The 17,206-nt window shown below is 42.5% G+C and overlaps 1 protein-coding gene across 3 annotated transcripts in view; it reads left to right on the top strand.

The window, feature by feature from the left end:
• ASTN2 (astrotactin 2) overlaps positions 1 to 17,206 on the top strand; it is an 865,697-nt gene that overhangs the window by 351,024 nt on the left and 497,467 nt on the right. For all 3 annotated transcript variants that reach the window (XM_021691760.1, XM_021691759.1, XM_021691761.2), the window contains one exon: positions 1,491 to 1,637. In XM_021691760.1, coding sequence (XP_021547435.1) covers positions 1,491 to 1,637 — 147 coding nt within the window. The remainder of the gene's footprint in view (positions 1 to 1,490; positions 1,638 to 17,206) is intronic.

Here is a 17,206-nt window from a genome sequence, read left to right as displayed (position 1 = left end):
TAGAAGAGATGAGGGGAGAGGGGTGAAAATGCTAAGGACACAGAAGAAACAAGACTGTCTGGCTGTGCAGATGCTATAAAGGAAGAAAACAGAAGAGTGAAGGACATCTAGGTGAATGGTGGTGTTTTCAGTAAGTTGGGGAGCCCAGGAGGAGGAGGTAGAGGGGGCAGCACAGGTTTAAAGAGAAGATAACGTGTCCAGTTTCAAACATGTTTATGCCACGCCCTTGGGACTTCCATAGGGAGATGTCTGGCAGGTTTGGGCATAAAGATTTGCCCAAAAAAAGAGCCTCGTGGGTGATAGAAATTTGGGAGCCATTGCTCTAAAAATAGTAATCAAAACCTTGAAAGTTGATGTGAATAACAAGGGCTAAAGAATGAGACCCAGGGCGCCTGGGTGGCTCAGTCGTTAAGCGTCTGCCTTCGGCTCAGGTCATGATCCCAGGGTCCTGGGATCGAGTCCCGCATCGGGCTCCCCGCTTGGCGGGAAGCCTGCTTCTCCCTCTCCCACTCCCCCTGCTTGTGTTCCTGCTCTCGCTATCTCTCTCTCTGTCAAATAAATAAATAAAATCTTAAAAAAAAAAAAAAAAGAATGAGACCCAGTGGGGGCTTAGGACACAGTCCACAGAATTTCTTTGCTGGCCCAGTGCTCTGCTGGCCACACACATCCAATCTACTCATTCTACTGCATCCATTAAATTGTCTTTAATTTTCCCATGCAAAACTCCCCTCCCCATCCTGTGCCCTCTCTATCAGTTCTTAAGACAACTTGCCTTGGATTCTAACTAGCTGTGGATAAACCTGCCTTTGCCCCCTAGCCTGCAAGCTTCTGAAGATCAGAAACTATTCTGTTCCTGCTCTATGTGTGTCTACATAGTAGGTGCTCAGTAAAAGCCTGTGAAATTAATTTGAACTGATAAGCTTCCACCATTCTGTGAAACCAAGTTAGATGACAGATGTTGTGTATACACTATGCCACGTAATCATCACAATAACCTGTAAGCTGTTTCTTACTATTCTCATCATACATGTACGAAAACTGAGGTTCACAGAACGAAACAGGTCACACAACCAATGAGGGCTAAAGCTCAAAGTTGAACCCACGCTGGTCAAACTCCAAAGCCCATGCTCATCTCTCTAGGCTCAATGAATTCAACACTTCTCACTTCTTCCTACTTGCTTCTAAAGCCAGTAGAGAGTTTAATGTCATCTAAATAATTACCAAGAATGACCAGGAGGGAGAATTTCCACAGTTTTCATGAAGCTTGTTTCTTTCATCTATACGAAGGGTGTAATAAGCCCATTTTCTAGAGAGTTAAGTTGAGACCCAACAAAGGCTGCTGAGATGTCATGGCAAGCACAGAAGTTGGAAAATACGGTTTCTTTTCTCAGCTTCCCATTTGGAAAAGAGCAGGATTCCCAAATTCCATGCTATCCCTATTTTCTCACCTCATGGACTTAATGTATCTTTGTGTGTATTTTTGTTATTAGGTTTGCTAAAAAGTCCAGTGAACAAGACAGCCTTGACACTGATTGCTGTGAGCTCCTGCATCCTGGCCATGGTGTGTGGCAGTCAGATGTCCTGTCCACTCACCGTGAAGGTGACTCTGCATGTGCCTGAGCACTTCATTGCAGACGGTAAGAAGCAAGCATAAAAGATGCCCCATACCTGCTCATCACCTTACACCCCTATCTGGTCAAATGTCCTCCATGCATTGCCCAACTTCACAATTAGATTACAAAAAAAAAAAAAAAAAAAGGAAAAAGAAAAAGAAAGAAAGAAAAAAAGGGAGCATCCAAATTCAAAGGCCTTGAAAAGACCCTTATGATTTGGAATCCTGGATTATTTGAATGGAACTACAGACTGCTTTTTGCCATGGGCAAGGATAAGATTTGTTAAATAAAGGAAGAATTCAAATGTGAGTGCAGTAAGGTTGAGCTACTTCAGACAACCTGCTGTTTCTATTATGCTTCTGAATCCTATTCCTAATTAAAAATATCCCCCCAAAATACTATTTGCTAATTAAAAAATATGACAGACAAGATCATATGAGCTTTGTTGGAATTTCCTGAATATCCTGGAGAATACTCATATCTCATTCCCTGTAAATGTACTATAAGTACATGTAAGTGTGCTATATCCTACTCTTCACCCAATTAATTTGAATTAATGAGACACTGTAGTCACTATAATCACTTGCAAAGCATGGCCCAAGAAACTGATTAAGGTGCTTGAGATCTATTGTTAAAGTGCCCTCCAGAAAGTTGTTCCACTTTACATACTCCAGCAGGATGTGATGCCACCTATTTCCTCAAATGCTTGTCCAAGTGCTTGGCATTCCTATTTTTACGTGTATTGAAGGTTATCAGAAATACAATGAAGAAGACATATTAAGTATGCAGCTTAATGAATTTTTACGTAAGCACCCACCCAGATTAAACCATACAGCATTCCCAGCACCTTTCAGCTTCCTTATGCTCCCTCCCCGTTAATGCCATCCCAGAGGTAACCACTCATCGGACTTCTGGCACCATATTAGCACCATTATTTGTTTAAAACTTTTTCCAATTGGATATATATTGAATGTTTTTTGAGATCCCTGCTCAATATTTGTCAACTCACCTCAATGTAACTCACTTTTATCTTTATTTTTAATTTTTTATTATGTTATGTTAGTCACCATACAGTACATCATTAGTTTTTGATGTAGTGTTCCATGATTCATTGTTTGCATATAACAACCAGTGCTCCATGCAATACGTGCCCTCCTTAATACCCATCACCAGGCTAACCCATCCCCCCACCCTTCTCCCCTCTGAAACCCTCAGTTTGTTTCCTGGAGTCCATAGTCTCTCATGGTTCGTCTCCCCCTCCGATTTCTCCCCTTTCATTTTTCCCTTCCTTCTCCTAATGTCCTCCATGTTATTCCTTATGTTCCACAAATAAGTGAAACCATATGATAATTATCTTTCTCTGCCTGACGTATTTTACTCAGCATAATCTCCTCCAGTTCCATCCATGTTGATGCAAATGTTGGGTATTCATCCTTTCTGATGGCTGAGTAATATTCCATTGTATATATGGACCACATCTTCTTTATCCATTGTCTGTTGAAGGGCATCTCGGCTCCTTCCACAGTTTGGTTATTGCAGACATTGCTGCTATGAACATTGGGGTGCATGTGGCCCTTCTTTTCACTACATCTGTGTCTTTGGGGTAAATACCCAGTAGTGCAATTGCTGGTATATTTTAAATTTTTTGAGGAACCTCCACACTGTTTTCCAAAGTGGCTGTACCAACTTGCATTCCCACCAACAATGTCAGAGGATTCCCCTTTCTCCACAACCTCTCCAAGATTTGTTGTTTCTTGCCTTGTCAATTTTTTTTTTTTAAGATTTTTTATTTATTTGACAGAGAGATAGAGAGAGAGCACAAGCAGGCAGAGCGGCAGGCAGAGGGAGAGGGAGAAGCAGGCTCCTCGCTGAGCTGGGAGCCCAATAAGGGGCTTGATCCCAGGACCCTGGGATCATGACCTGAGCCAAAGGTAGCCGCTTAACCGACTGAGCCACCCAGGCACCCCTTGCCTTGTCAATTTTTGCCATTCCAACTGGTGTAAGTTGGTATCTCTATGTGGTTTTGATTTGAATCTTTAATTTTTAAGTTCATGTTCAGAACTTAGCACCAGTCCCTTCAGTATGTTTTATCCAAAGTGGAACTTTTACCTCCTTTCTCTGAAACACTCAGACTTCTATTAATGCCTCCTGTGAGTGCTCCCATTTCACCATGTGATCTAGCCTCTACTTGTGTTTCATCTGAACTGCAAATAAGTTCAGTATTTCTCATTTTATATACATGCAGTGGATTTTCTCACCTAAGCACAATATTTTGGTTCATTCCTATCAAATCGTATGTGCACATATAACAGGCAAAACTGTAAGTGTGAGAAACCAGAGGGATAGTAGTGGGAGGCAGAAGGAACCAAATTTACAGAAGTATCTAAGTCATATAGGCTGATGAAGACTGGGATTGGAAGAATTGCCAGAACTTGGGTGTGGTTGGCATATGGAGATGAAAGACTAAGAGTGATGAACAATGAGTTTGGAAAAACCAAAGGGACAAATTTTGGCCATATTGAAGGCATGTGACCTTATTTTAGCTTTACCAGTCCCTACTCTTTAACTGTGGAATGATAGGCCTTAGCAACGTTTAAATTTTGAATATTTTCATGCATGTAGAAATAGAGCTCCTAAGAGTCTTAAGTAACCTGTTCAGAGTCATGGTAAATAATTTAATGGCTAACGGTAGAGGCTATAGAATAATACAAATATGAATTCAAATAGTTATGTTAACTGCCATTTCTATAGCTAAGTGAAAGACTTATCCCTCTGAGCCTCAGTCTCTGCATCTATAAAGTGGGTATCATAATAATACTTATCTCATTGGATTATTATGAAGCCTACAATTCAACATTTATCAGATTTTTAGATAACATGTAGTTGGGAAATTGCAAAATCAAGGGATCGCCCAAGAAAACTCCCAAATTGGTGATGGCTTGGAAAGATAGACAAAAATGTGGTGAATTAAAAGGTGTCCTTTCTCAGTGGTCCTTATTCTGTCCTATATCATAAATTTAAAACTTTAAAACTTCCTGTAGAGTTGTCTGTTTCTGCCTCTAGACTAGAAACTCTGTGAGGGCAGGAGTTGTGTCTTCTGGGAGAGATATCGTATCCATGATGACAAGCACATTTCCTGGTCCATGGTGGATGCTCAGTAAATATGTGATGAATGAATTAAACTTGAATTAAAGCAGACCTGTGAATGATTCTATGGGATTCTTCCATTAGATTGCTATGAAGAAAGGGGAGACTGAGTCATGGAAAACTAAGGCAGAGAGCATATAGATCAAGGATAATTGAAAATGACCATGGAGTGTATAAGTACTAGAGAGTGCAAACATGGCAGGCAATACTAGGGGACCTAGCCCAAAGGGTCTCAGTCTCAAGGTTTAATGGAACCCCTTTCCCCTACATACTGCATTGTTTTGGTTAGGAATATGTCCTTTGGAATAAGTATGTTTAGGTTCAAATCTCAGTTTCCTTATTTAATTGCTATGAAATATAGGAGAGTCAGTTAAGCTCCCTGAGTCTCAATTTTTCTCATCTGTAAAATGAAGATTATTTTGAAAAGATTGAATGGCATCATGTGTATAAAATACCAGTAAAATATCTAAAAAATTGTGATTGCTCAATAAATTGCAGTAGTTATTACTCGTATTCCTAAAATTACCCATAAAGGAAGAGACATCAGAAGCTGGTACATGGCAGGACAAGAAGGCATAAGAAACTAAATAGATGAGATTCTTCTAGTAGATTCTAATAGAATCTAACAGATTCTACTATGATTCTTCTGGGGATCAGCAGGAATCCTGAGAGCAATGAATACTTAAAGTCAGGTAGATGGCTGTCTAATAGTTCTCCGCAAGCAGACCTTCCCAGCATGATCCCAATGACTCCTGTGGGTGGATAATCTCTGTGTATTGTACATTCCACTCCCCCACCAGCTCTCCAATGCGATCTTTATTATACCCATTTGACAGATAAGAAAGCTAGGACTTGAAAAAGGGTGGAATCCAGTTTATATGGGGGTGGAACAGAGCCTAACAAAGAACGATTTATATGAATTGGACTAGTGGGGTTTCTAGCTCTGATTTCTGGAGATCCAAGAATGTTATGCAGGAAGGCAAGAGGAGAAGTGACGCTGATGTCTATTTTCCTGAACCCTTATTATCAGTTGGCATTAATATTTGTAAATGCATTGATATATAGCATAAATACAGTAAAGAAAACAGAATGAAAGTGTACAATTCAATGATTATATAATCACTAAATATATATATATATCTATTTCCCCATATCATAATACAGGCCCCCATCTAAGGCCACTGGCTGAGTTATAAACAATATCATAATAAGGACTATCAGGATGAAAGCAGCCCCCATAAAATGGGAAGGACTCCATTGAGACAAAGCCACCCAAGGACCTTGGCCAAGACAGCGCTCATTTTTCTCACCTTCCCCAGAAACCGTAAGCTACCGACCTGCCAGTCCTTAGAGAGCTCTCATACAACACTGTATATTGAGCTGTCCATGGTGCTGAAGCATGAGGAAGGGAGTTGAGTACTGAGGCTGGTCTTCAGGAAAAAAAATGAATCCTGCACTTGTGTTATACTTGATGCTTACTGTCCATTATAGGTAAAGGTCAGCACAATGTAGCACTTGTCCAGACAACAGTTGGCATGAGCAATAAATCCTAACAGCCCGCATCCAAACCCTTGGCAAATATCACCCCTTCTTTGTCTGGGTCTTCTCAAGGCCAGTAGAGGCTTTTGCCCTGCTAAGTACATAGTGAAGACATGGACTAGGTCTGTGTCCAAAATTACTGAATTTAGCTGCTTCAGCTGTGGTCTGTAAGTCATCTGCATTTGGGTGATTTGGGCTGATGAGCCTTAGAACTAGTGAATCACATTCTCTAGGGGTGGAGCCCAAGTATTAATATTCTTAATGAGAACTCTGTGATCAATTAATAGAAGTTGGAGAGCTGCTTAATACATTAATATCTCTGTAAATGTTACTTTTTTCCATTCAACAGATGTAATAACTCCTTGAGACCCCTTGGGTTCCTCTAAGGGGCTTTAGTTTCTGCCATCTTTGATTTTATCAATGTCATATTAATAGAGCTGCCTCATGCTTTAGCTCCAATGGTTGTCCATAATACCAAATACAATATTAATGGCCCTTTATGAGTTTTATAACAAACCAGCCCTGGTAACATGGGTTTGGGTTTCATCCAAATTGTCATGTAGGTGGCATTATGGATGAGTGGCTATTGGTTAATTTTAAAAGCTTATCTTATTTGAGATGTTGGTTTGTGCAATCCTTGAGACTTCCAGTAGAAGTCAGGATGTATTTACCCAATATTGTGCCCCTACAGTAAGGCAGTAGAAGATACAGCTTTTTTTTTTTTCCCCCAAGAGAGAGAGAATCTCACAACCCTGAGATCATGACCTGAGCCAAAATCAAGAGTCAGATACTTAACCAACTGAGCCACCCAGGTGCCTCAGAAGAGACAACTTTTAAAGGAATAAGTTGTTTAGATTAAGTGGGTGAGATGGCTCCAATCTAGTATAGACAAATAACACTACACCTAGAGTTCTCTGTTATATTCTGTTCTGTTCTGGGAGTCATGCTTTGAGAAGGTGAGTAATATATTGGAAGTTGTCCAAAGGAGAGGCTTTATAGTTGAGACTGCAAAAACATTGTGGATACCTAATGACCTCTTAAGGAAAGGGTAGAGGAGAATCATTCTATAAGAAGAGTTGAAGGAAACCAAACAAAAAGTGAACCTAATATTATTAAGTCTGTTATAAATATGGCAGTGTTCATATACTTTCATGGAATTATTTACTCATTTAAGTCTTATAACAGAACTGTGAGGCAGCATTTAGCATCCCCATTTTGCATACATGGGAGGTAGGTCTCAGAGATGTTAAGTGATTTGGCCAGATTGACACAGAAGTGAAGCAAGGTATGAGAGCCCAAGTCTACCTGAACTCCTGGTCCAAGATCCTTCCATGCTCCACTCTTTGACAAATATGACCATAGTCATTATTTTTTTTAAAGATTTTATTTATTTATTTGACAGAGAGAAACACAGCGAGAGAGGGAACACAAGCAGGGGGAGTGGGATAGGGAGAAGCAGGCTCCCCGCTGAGCAGAGAGCCCGATGTGGGGCTCGATCCCAGGACCCTGGGATCATGACCTGAGCCGAAGGCAGACAATTAATGACTGAGCCACCCAGGCGCCCTGACCATAGTCATTATTATTTATCTTGAAAAGGGGGACAGGCTTGGAAGTCCCCAGGAAGCAAAATTAGAGTTAGCTGGGTGATGAGGATGGTCAGAGATGAGATAAAATTGATCCTTAGTCTGAAAATGTCTTCACTTTCTGAGCTTCAACCTCATTATCTATAAAGTGGGAATAATAGCAATATCTCATAGAGTTATTGTGATGAATAAATGAAATAATGCTCATAAAGCTTTTAGCTCAGTTCTGGAGACCTGGTAATGGCTCAATGAATCGTATAAATGTTAGTAGTTGTGATCATGTTTGTTTAATATTGGAAGGGGGTCATTGCAAGGTAAGGAGTTCCCCATCATAGGAAATTTCCTGAGAAGAGATGACCACATTTCTGTGAAGCCATAGAAGAAAAAGTCAAGTTGACTTGGGTACATGATATTTTGATTCAGAGCCATTTTATCAGAATATAAATTTTAAAAACACTTAATTTTTTAGGACATTCACAGTGTGTTTGTTTATTCTTTACTACCTCATCCCTGGGTGTCACCCATTCTTTGTCTAGGCTCAGAAATGGAGTAAAACTCAGAAATGAGTGAAGGCTAGGGACATCTCTTGAATATGGTACTTGGCTGAATATATACATACATACATGCATGCACAGACACACAGTGATTTATGTTATTATATGTTCATTGAATCAAAATATTCATGCCAAAATATTTATTTGTTAAGATCGAGTTGTTAGCATTGTCTTTTGGGCTAGACTAGGTGATATGCAAATCCTCTTTGTTTTCTATGACTGAGGAATTTGGGGTCTGAGGGTTCCTTACCAGCCTGTGAAATCCTGAAGTGAAAATATCCATCATTAGGTTGGCCTAGCTTATTAATAAGCCATATGGATAGCTGCTTTTGGACACAAAAATTGTATAGTGAGTGAGTCACAGTCTATACTTGCTTCCACCCCTACTTCATGTCTTTCAACCCAAGAAAGTGAGCTAATATGTGGCTTTATGCCTTTAATGAAGAATTAGGTTATAACTGACTTCAGAGCTAGTTTGCAGTGATTTGAATACATGGAAGGAGTATTTTCAACTCTTAGAAGGAAAAACTACACCACACTGAAGGTGGCTGCTTAGTCACAAACTGCAAAGACACTTGTCTAAAGAGTTCCTTGGACCCTCTGTTCTCTGGCATGATCTGGGGTTTTGTTTTAAAATGTTCAGTGCTGATTGTAGACCTTGGAGCACCATAGAATGTATTCAGGTATAAAAGTTCTCTACAGCAGGGTCTCTGCCTTGTTTGTCCTTCACTGCTTTGCACACATTCCATGCTTTTATGGCAGATAGGCTACCTTGCCTTGTCTCTTCCTCCCTCTGTGTGTTTGCTTAAATGTTGCTCTCCAACAGGAGTACCCTTCCTAATTTCCATATACTGCAACCCTCCCATCTCTAAGGCCTAACTTAATTTTCTCCTTCCTCCAGAAAACCTTCTTTAGCAAAACTCCCAAAACTTCTTCAAAGAAAGCTCCAGTCAGAAATAATCTCTCCTTCCTTGAAAACTACATAGAACTGTATTTGTACCTTTTTAATAACCCTGCAGTCTACCTTTCATCACTGTTATTGTTATGAATGTGTTGTTGAAACAACTGCCATGGTCCTAAGAACTGGCCTCCTGTGTTAAATCTGGCTCCCCTCCAGTCTGTTCTCAACTGGAGTGGTATTTTAAAATGAACAATCTCAACATATTGCATCTTCCCATAAAACCTGTTTAAGTACCTCTTATTATAATTGTTGTCAAGACTGAACTTCGTAACATGGCTTTTAAGTCCCTGCAAGATCAGGTCCCTGCCTACCTCTCTATCCAGCTTCAACTTACTCCACTGTCTCTACATGGGTTCCTTAGATAAGCTTGGCTGCCTCCTGCCTCAGGGCCTTTGCACAAGTTGTTTCCACTGCTTGAAAAAATTTCTCCTCACTTCCTTAGTTTCTCCCGGACAAATTTATTTACCCTAAAGTAATTGACCTCCCCTTTTCACATCCCAGCCTCTATTAGGTCCCTTACTAATAATCATTCTACACAAGCCCTGCTCTATCTATTCCTTGATTTCACTTATTTCAGTTGGTAATTATATATTATCTAGTTAATGTTGGGCTCTCCCACTAAGTTGTAAGCTCCATAAAGCTAGAGATACTATTTGTTTTGCTCCTTATATTCAGCACCTAGGACAGTGTCCAAAACAGAGTTTGTGTTACCAAAAAGCATTCATTGAATGAAAAAAGAGAAAGGGAAAAAAAAAGAAAGAAAGAAAAGAAATGAAAAAAAAAATGCAGTGATTTTCATAGCTAGCCTTAAATTTCCTCAAGGTCAAGGGCCACGGCTTATTCGTGTCCTAACCTATTGTGAAACCTAACAGAGGCTTCAGTCGACATAGAATAAATTGTGTCTGTGAAATGAATGGAGGGCAGGGAGGCAGGTGGATCCAGATGCCCTCAGAAGATATAGCCTGGGGAATGATGGTACCCAACATCTGAGTCTGCCTGTCCTTCTGTGATTACCTTCACTCCCCATGGTTTTAGTTCCCACCCCCAAAGATAAGAAACTCCAATCAAAATCCCATTTCTCCCCCCAACACCAAAATGAAGCAAGCTTTATCCAGAAGCCCAGCCAGAGGGGAAAATATAAATTGAGCTGAGATTCAGAACACCCAGGGGGAGGAGGTGGCAATGAAATACCAATAAACTATATTAATATGCTGAAATCAGGAAGAATAGGTTGAACTCCAACCCAGATTTAATAACTATACATGAGAGAGTGCAGGGAGAAGGCAAGGCTAGGTTTCAGTCAGAATTAAAATGAGATCTGTAATGAAACTGGTAATATAATTATAAACTGTGAAAACTTTTTCCCCTTCTCCCTCTTGTACTTAATGGACAACTCGCTCAGCAATGGCCTGGAGCTGGTGCTTGGAGCAGTGAATACCCCCTAGAGTAAAATCTGCTTGTTTTTTTTTCCCCCTCAAACCTCTTCATTAGAAAAGTCTGAATCCACAAAACCACGGAAGGAAAAAAAAAATGCTTCAAGCCACTTCTTCTTTAAATAGTAACTGATCCCCAGGTTAGAAGTGACAAGGGGCTTGAGGGAGAATAAACCCCAGAAAACCATTCTAAGCAGCTGAACATGTTCAGGCTTTTAAAGATATCACAACAGCTAGTCGGGTTGGGATTTTTAATGACACTTTGCGCTAAGATGTTAGCTTGGCATTCGACCAGGAGGAATTGTTATTAATTTCCTTTCTTAACAAAAGGGATAACTGAGTTTGATGCCCAAAATTGGAGACTAATTTCTGTGTTTTGATAGCACATTGAGTCCAAAAATACATTCCTATGAATTGGGGGCAGAGGACGGTTGAAAGGGTTAGGGGAATTTCATTTCTTCTCATTAATAATTCCATTCTGCTATTGTGAGCCGAAGACCACTTTGACTTTGCGACGGGGAGGAGAGAGTGATGGATGGGAGCTTTGATGAGAGGGAGCTTGAGATTATAGTTAGATGTTCCATCCTTGTTGGCTTGGTGTTTGCAGAGTAGTGGAGGGGTGAGGCAGGGGTGCAGTGCTGGGAGAGAAGATAACATGGTGCAGTGGTTAAGTGCATTGATCTGTGACCCAGGAGACGTGAGTTCTACCCCCAGGTATTCTGCTTTCTAGGTTGTACTTTTTTTTTTTTTTTAACCTTGGATTTATGAATTCATCCCCCCCTGCACCTCAGTTTCCCCAACCAAAAGCATTGCGTTAGTGGGCATGAATGTGGAATCACTTGGCCAACTATGAGAATACGTCTGATGATGAGAATGGGGTGCTTTCCCCTTTCTGTTGTTCATAACGTTATTATTTATAAAGACAATAAAGGAGTTGGGAAGAACTCTTAGTGGGTATGGCCACATCAGTCGAAGGTATGATTTTAGGGAGGCTTAGCTGGGCCAAAATGATGGAATTAAATAGTTAAGAATTAGCTCATAACAACACTTCCTTATTCATATACAATGTCTGTTTTCTTCCCTCTCTTCATCCCTTCCTCCCTTACCATGATCAACAAATATTGCACATCCCCTTGTCTGGGACATGTGTAGATGTCAGGGGTGCAGACATGAATAGAACACACTCTCTGACCTCTCTCTCTCTCTCTCTCTCTCTCTCTCGAGAGAGAGAGAGAGAGAGAGAGTTGTACTGGATGCTGTGGGGACAGAGAAGAAGGGCAGCCAACTACCTCAAACTGGAGATGAGGAGCGCTGCTAAGGGGAGGATGTCTTAAGGGGTGCTACCTGAGCTGGAACTCAGAGCCATTGATGGTTACCTGGAGTTGGGTGCTGGATGATAGCAGGTTCTCAGAGAGGTGTGGGCTCTTTCAAGTACATGCATCGAGACCCTGCTGGTCAAGCCGCCTGATGATGAGCCAATGCCAACACTAATAATTGGTAACATTTACAGAACACTGCTAAGTGCCTGGCCCTTTGCTAAGTACCTTGCAAAGGGTTATCTCATTTAATTCTAATACCTCATGAAGGAGATCCAGGCATTCTCCTATTTTCAGTTTAAGGGAAACTGAAGCCCAGGCAGCTTATGTGACCACCTTAATGTCACACAGGCAGGAAGGGGTTGAGCAAAATTATTTCAAATTAGCGGCTGCAGAATGTGGTAGACAGAGAATTAGATGCCTGCATTCTGGGTGTGGCTCTGCCATGAATTCCCCAGGACTTTGGCAACCTCTGCTTCTCCAGGCCTCAGTTTTTTTCCTTGCACAATCTGGGAAGGGAACAAGATGGTACTTAAAATTCTTCCTTGCCCTAACATTCTAAAAGTGGAATGACAAATACTGAGATTCAAAGTCCCTTTTTACTCATCCCATTGGGTACATGGCCTCTGGAGTCTTTATGCAACCATCCCATTAGCAGCCCCATCTCTTCTGACTCTTGTCTGGGCCTCTCTGTCTGGGCCACCCAGCCCCCTGAGCAAGGATCTTGGGAGCAAAGGCAGCTGAGCAAACCCTTCACAGCCCACAAGTTGCCATTTGAAGAAAGCTTAGAAGAATCACAGCCAAGCTTGGGCAGGGACTGTGGGCTCCCAAGTCTGCTGGGATGAAAAAAGAAGTGGTGGGGAGCCGGGCCATGGTGGGGAAGATGCCTCCCCATCTCCAGTTCCCAGCTTCAGCTGCCAAGGGACCTTGAGCATCTCGGATGCCAGAAAGAGTCTGGGAGGGAGAGAATGCATCCTATTCAGAGGGCAGAGATGAGATGGGAGGAATAATTAAAACCTGCACATCCCTCCTGCCTCTTTGCACTCCCTCTGTCAGGCCCCTAGTGCCCAGCAGAGCCTCGCTGTTTGGCTTTCCTCCCCAGACACCCCTCTGGAGGATCTAAGCCAAATACATCTGCAGCTGCACAGCCTGGGTTTGGGGGCAGCTGTTGGCAACTTTCTGAACCTTAGCTAAAGGCCTGGGCATCTTACCTGCAGCTTAAATGATCCCCATAGCCTGGAGCACCTCTGAGCTTTCCATGTATTCCCTCTTCTGCTTTAACCCTAACTCCCATTTGGGCTTTATTGGTGAATCCAGATATTAAGGCTTTCAGCTGACCCTTGTTGAGCATCTGTGCAGCGTAAGAAGTCACACTCCGGGACACAGTCAGCGCAGGGTGAGATGGGAAAAGGAGGGCAAGACAGGGGAAAGCACAAGAGATTTAGAATCAGAAAACCACAGGTTCAAGTCTTCACTTCCCTACTTACGAACTGTGGGTCTTGGGCAAGTCACCTCACTGCTCTGAGCAGGAAATTTCACCATCTATAAAAGTAAAGCTCTTAGCCCCTACTTCACAAGGTGACGGTGAAGACGAAATAGAGAGTGATATGAAAATATCCCATAACAGGTGCTCAGTAAATGCTAATCATATCCTCAAAGGGATCACACCTGTTACTTAAAGTGACAGGATAACTATAAAGCAGAAGACTACAATAGAAGGCAAATCATAATCTGGACCAGGTAGGGCATATAGACAAGAGTCATCAAGGTTGCCAGGGAAACCTGGAGTATTTTCCACTTGCCAGATCCAGGTAAAGCCTTAGGGAGTGAGACGATTTGTCCCATTGGAAGGAGCTGTAGAGTCTGGATGGGCCGGATTGGGAGTGAGAGTGTGCTCTGTTGGAGATCCAGGAGGGAGTGAGAACGAGAAGGACAATGTTTCAGACAAAGAGGACAGCATAAGGAAAGCTGTGGCCAGAACAGATAACATCCAGAGCATCCCAGGTTCCAAGGGGCATGATGGGGACTAATGGGAGGAGCAGAGGGAAGACCAGGGTCTATTTGTTGGCCTTCCCTCATGGAAGTGATCAGAAGGCATGGAGCCACTGAAGGATTTAAACAAGGGAGTGTAGAGGTCACAGTTGCTCTTACAGAAGGCAACGCAAAATGGTAATTAAGAGTTCAGGCTGTAAAGTTAGATGCATCTGGGTTCAAATGTTGACTCTGTGAATTAACAGCTAGTTGATACTACAGATGTTACTTAACCTTTCTGGCCTGTGTCTTAATCTACAGAGTGGGCATGATAATAATAGCTTCTTCTCAGGAAAATTAAATGAGATACTATCTGTCAAGCATTCAGCAGAATGTTTGGCAAACAGGAGGCACTCACTAATATTCATTTTCATTGGCATTGCACCCTCCTTGTCTAAGTTAGGTCTCCCTATTAAATATGCACTCAGGGTCGCCTGGGTGGCTCAGTCGTTAAGCATCTGCCTTTGGCTCAGGTCATGATCCCAAGGTCCTGGGATCGAGCCCCGCATCAGGCTCCCTGCTCAGCAGGAAGCCTGCTTCTCCCTCTCCCACTCCCCCTGCCTGTGTTCCCTCTCTCGCTGTGTCTCTCTCTCTCAAATAAATAAATAAAATCTTAAAAAAAAATGTGCGCCTAGCACATTTGCAATTGCTTATTCGATGTCTAAATTGTTTAAGAGTCTGGGATGTAGAACCACACTCCCTAAGTTCGATACTTGGCTCTGACATTTTCTAGCTGTGTCACACTGAACTAGTTATTTAATTCCAAAGCCTCTGTTTGCTCATCTGTGAAATGGGGATGACGGCAGTAAAGCACCTCGGAGGGTAGTTGAGTGACTGAATATGAAGCAGTTGGCCAGTCTGTGGGACACAGTTAATGCTCAGTAAACCCCTGCAGCTATCTTGTTCCTGTGAAATCTCCAGTAACTCAGTGGGTGTTCAATAAAGGCTTGTGGGTTGACTGACCACAGCGTAGAAGGCCAGGAACCTGTTAAGGGGCTATTAATTTGTCTGTATGATGATGTCTGAGCTAGGGCATTAGCTGTGAGAGAGAAGACAAGGGAGTTCCTATAGGGCTAGAACCACAGTTGTTTAGTAACTCACCGCAAGGAGGAGCCGAGGAGGGAAAGGAGATGGCTTGGCATCCGCCTCCCAGCATCCCCTAGAAGGTGGTGACCGCAGACATCAAAATAAGAATGTCTTCTGCCAAGGGCGCCTGGGTGGCTCAGTTGGTTAAGCAACTGCCTTCGGCTCAGGTCATGATCCTGGAGTCCCTGGATCGAGTCCTGCATCGGGCTCCCTGCTCGGCAGGGAGTCTGCTTCTCCCTCTGACCCTCCCCCCTCTCATGTGCTCTCTCTCATTCTCTCTCACACAAATAAATAAATAAAATCTTAAAAAAAAAAAAAAAAAAAAAAAAAGAATGTCTTCTGCCAAGCCGTGAAGTGTGGTGGTTAAGACCACGAACGCCGGTGACAGATACAGGGGTTCAAATCCTAACTCCGCCTTTCCCATGGCCCAGCTTAATCTGGAAAATGGGGATGCCGACGTGCTGGGAATCCGACCGTACTTGCAAGGATGAAGTAGGTAGTTAAATGCTGGAGCCTGACCAGCAGTAAACACACTCGAGGGCTAGCCGTTACAATTGTCATGCTCATGCACCAGCTTTCCTGTGTGGAGATGAAGAACAAGAGGCCTACTTCTCGGCTACGTTTGTAGGGGGAAAAGAATGAAAACAAACAAACAAACAAAAACGCAAGCAACTTTGAAGAATACATGGTATTAGGGCCGGTACAGATCCTGCCTGGATGAAAATTACTAGTAAGAGATGTCACTGTGTTCTGTGAGCAAAATTAATCTGCCAGATTTCTGAAGGCTGCTCTCCTGAAAGTTTGATTGTGTGAGTGGTATTTCAGGTGATGCCTTACTGCGGTATTCAGGCCAGGGCGGAGGCTAGCAAGTGGTCATTCCAGGCCCCCACACAGGTGCTGGTGTGGCCTGTGAGCACCAGGACTCCGGGGGTGACCGTTTCTTGCACAGACTCAGATGCCACGTGAACGTGCCAGGCGTGGGACCAGCCATGGAAGCAGAGGCCTGGAGGGAGGCCCAGGGGGACAGCGATGGAAGCTGCTGTCACATTTGAAATATGGAATCAATTAAAAATGGCAGCTTCTGCCACGTCAAGAGGGAGAGCATGGTACAGAGGTGAGGGCACATCGTGGGTCTGTTGCAAAGTAGCTGGCATAGCAGTTTTCTAAATTGTGAGTGCCCGGAACTACGTTCAGCCTATCTTTGCCCATTCCCCATCTCATATGCACGCCAGCCAAACAAGGTGGCTGTTTTCTGAAGGCCCCGAAGGTTCTTTTTTGTTGCTTTACAGATATCCCTTTCTTTTTTTTTTAATTTAATTTTATTATGTTATGTTAATCACCATACATTACATCATTAGTTTTTTTTAATTTATTTTATTTTATTATGTTAATCACCATACATTACATCATTCGTTTTTGATGTAGTGTTCCATGATTCACTGTTTGCATATCACACCCAGTGCTCCATGCAGAACGTTCCCTCTTTAATACCAATCCTCACCAGGTTAACCCATCCCGCCACCCCCCTCCCCTCTAGAACCCTCAGTTTGTTTCTCAGAGTCCAGTCTCTCATGGTTCGTCTCCCCCTCCGATTTCCCCCCCTTCATTTTTCCCTTCCTACTATCTTCTTCTTTTTTTACATATAATATATGATTTGCCTCAGAGGTACAGGTCTGTGATTCAACACACAATTCACAGTGCTCACCATGGCACATACTCTCCCCATGTCTCTCACCAAACCACCCCATCTCTCCCACTCCCCACCACTCCAGCAACCCTCAGTTTGTTTCCTGAGATTAAGGATTCCTCATATCAGTGAGATCATATGATACATGTCTTTCTCTGATTGACTTATTTCGCCCAGCATAATACCCTCCAGTTCCATCCACATCTTTGCATATGGCAAGATTTCATTCCTTTTGATGGCTGCATAATATTCCATT

This window comes from Neomonachus schauinslandi, chromosome 13, assembly GCF_002201575.2.
Source record: "Neomonachus schauinslandi chromosome 13, ASM220157v2, whole genome shotgun sequence".
Taxonomy (NCBI): Eukaryota; Metazoa; Chordata; class Mammalia; order Carnivora; family Phocidae; genus Neomonachus; species Neomonachus schauinslandi.
The sequence above is the reverse complement of the archived record's forward strand: the minus strand, read 5'-3'. Positions and strand labels throughout refer to the sequence as shown.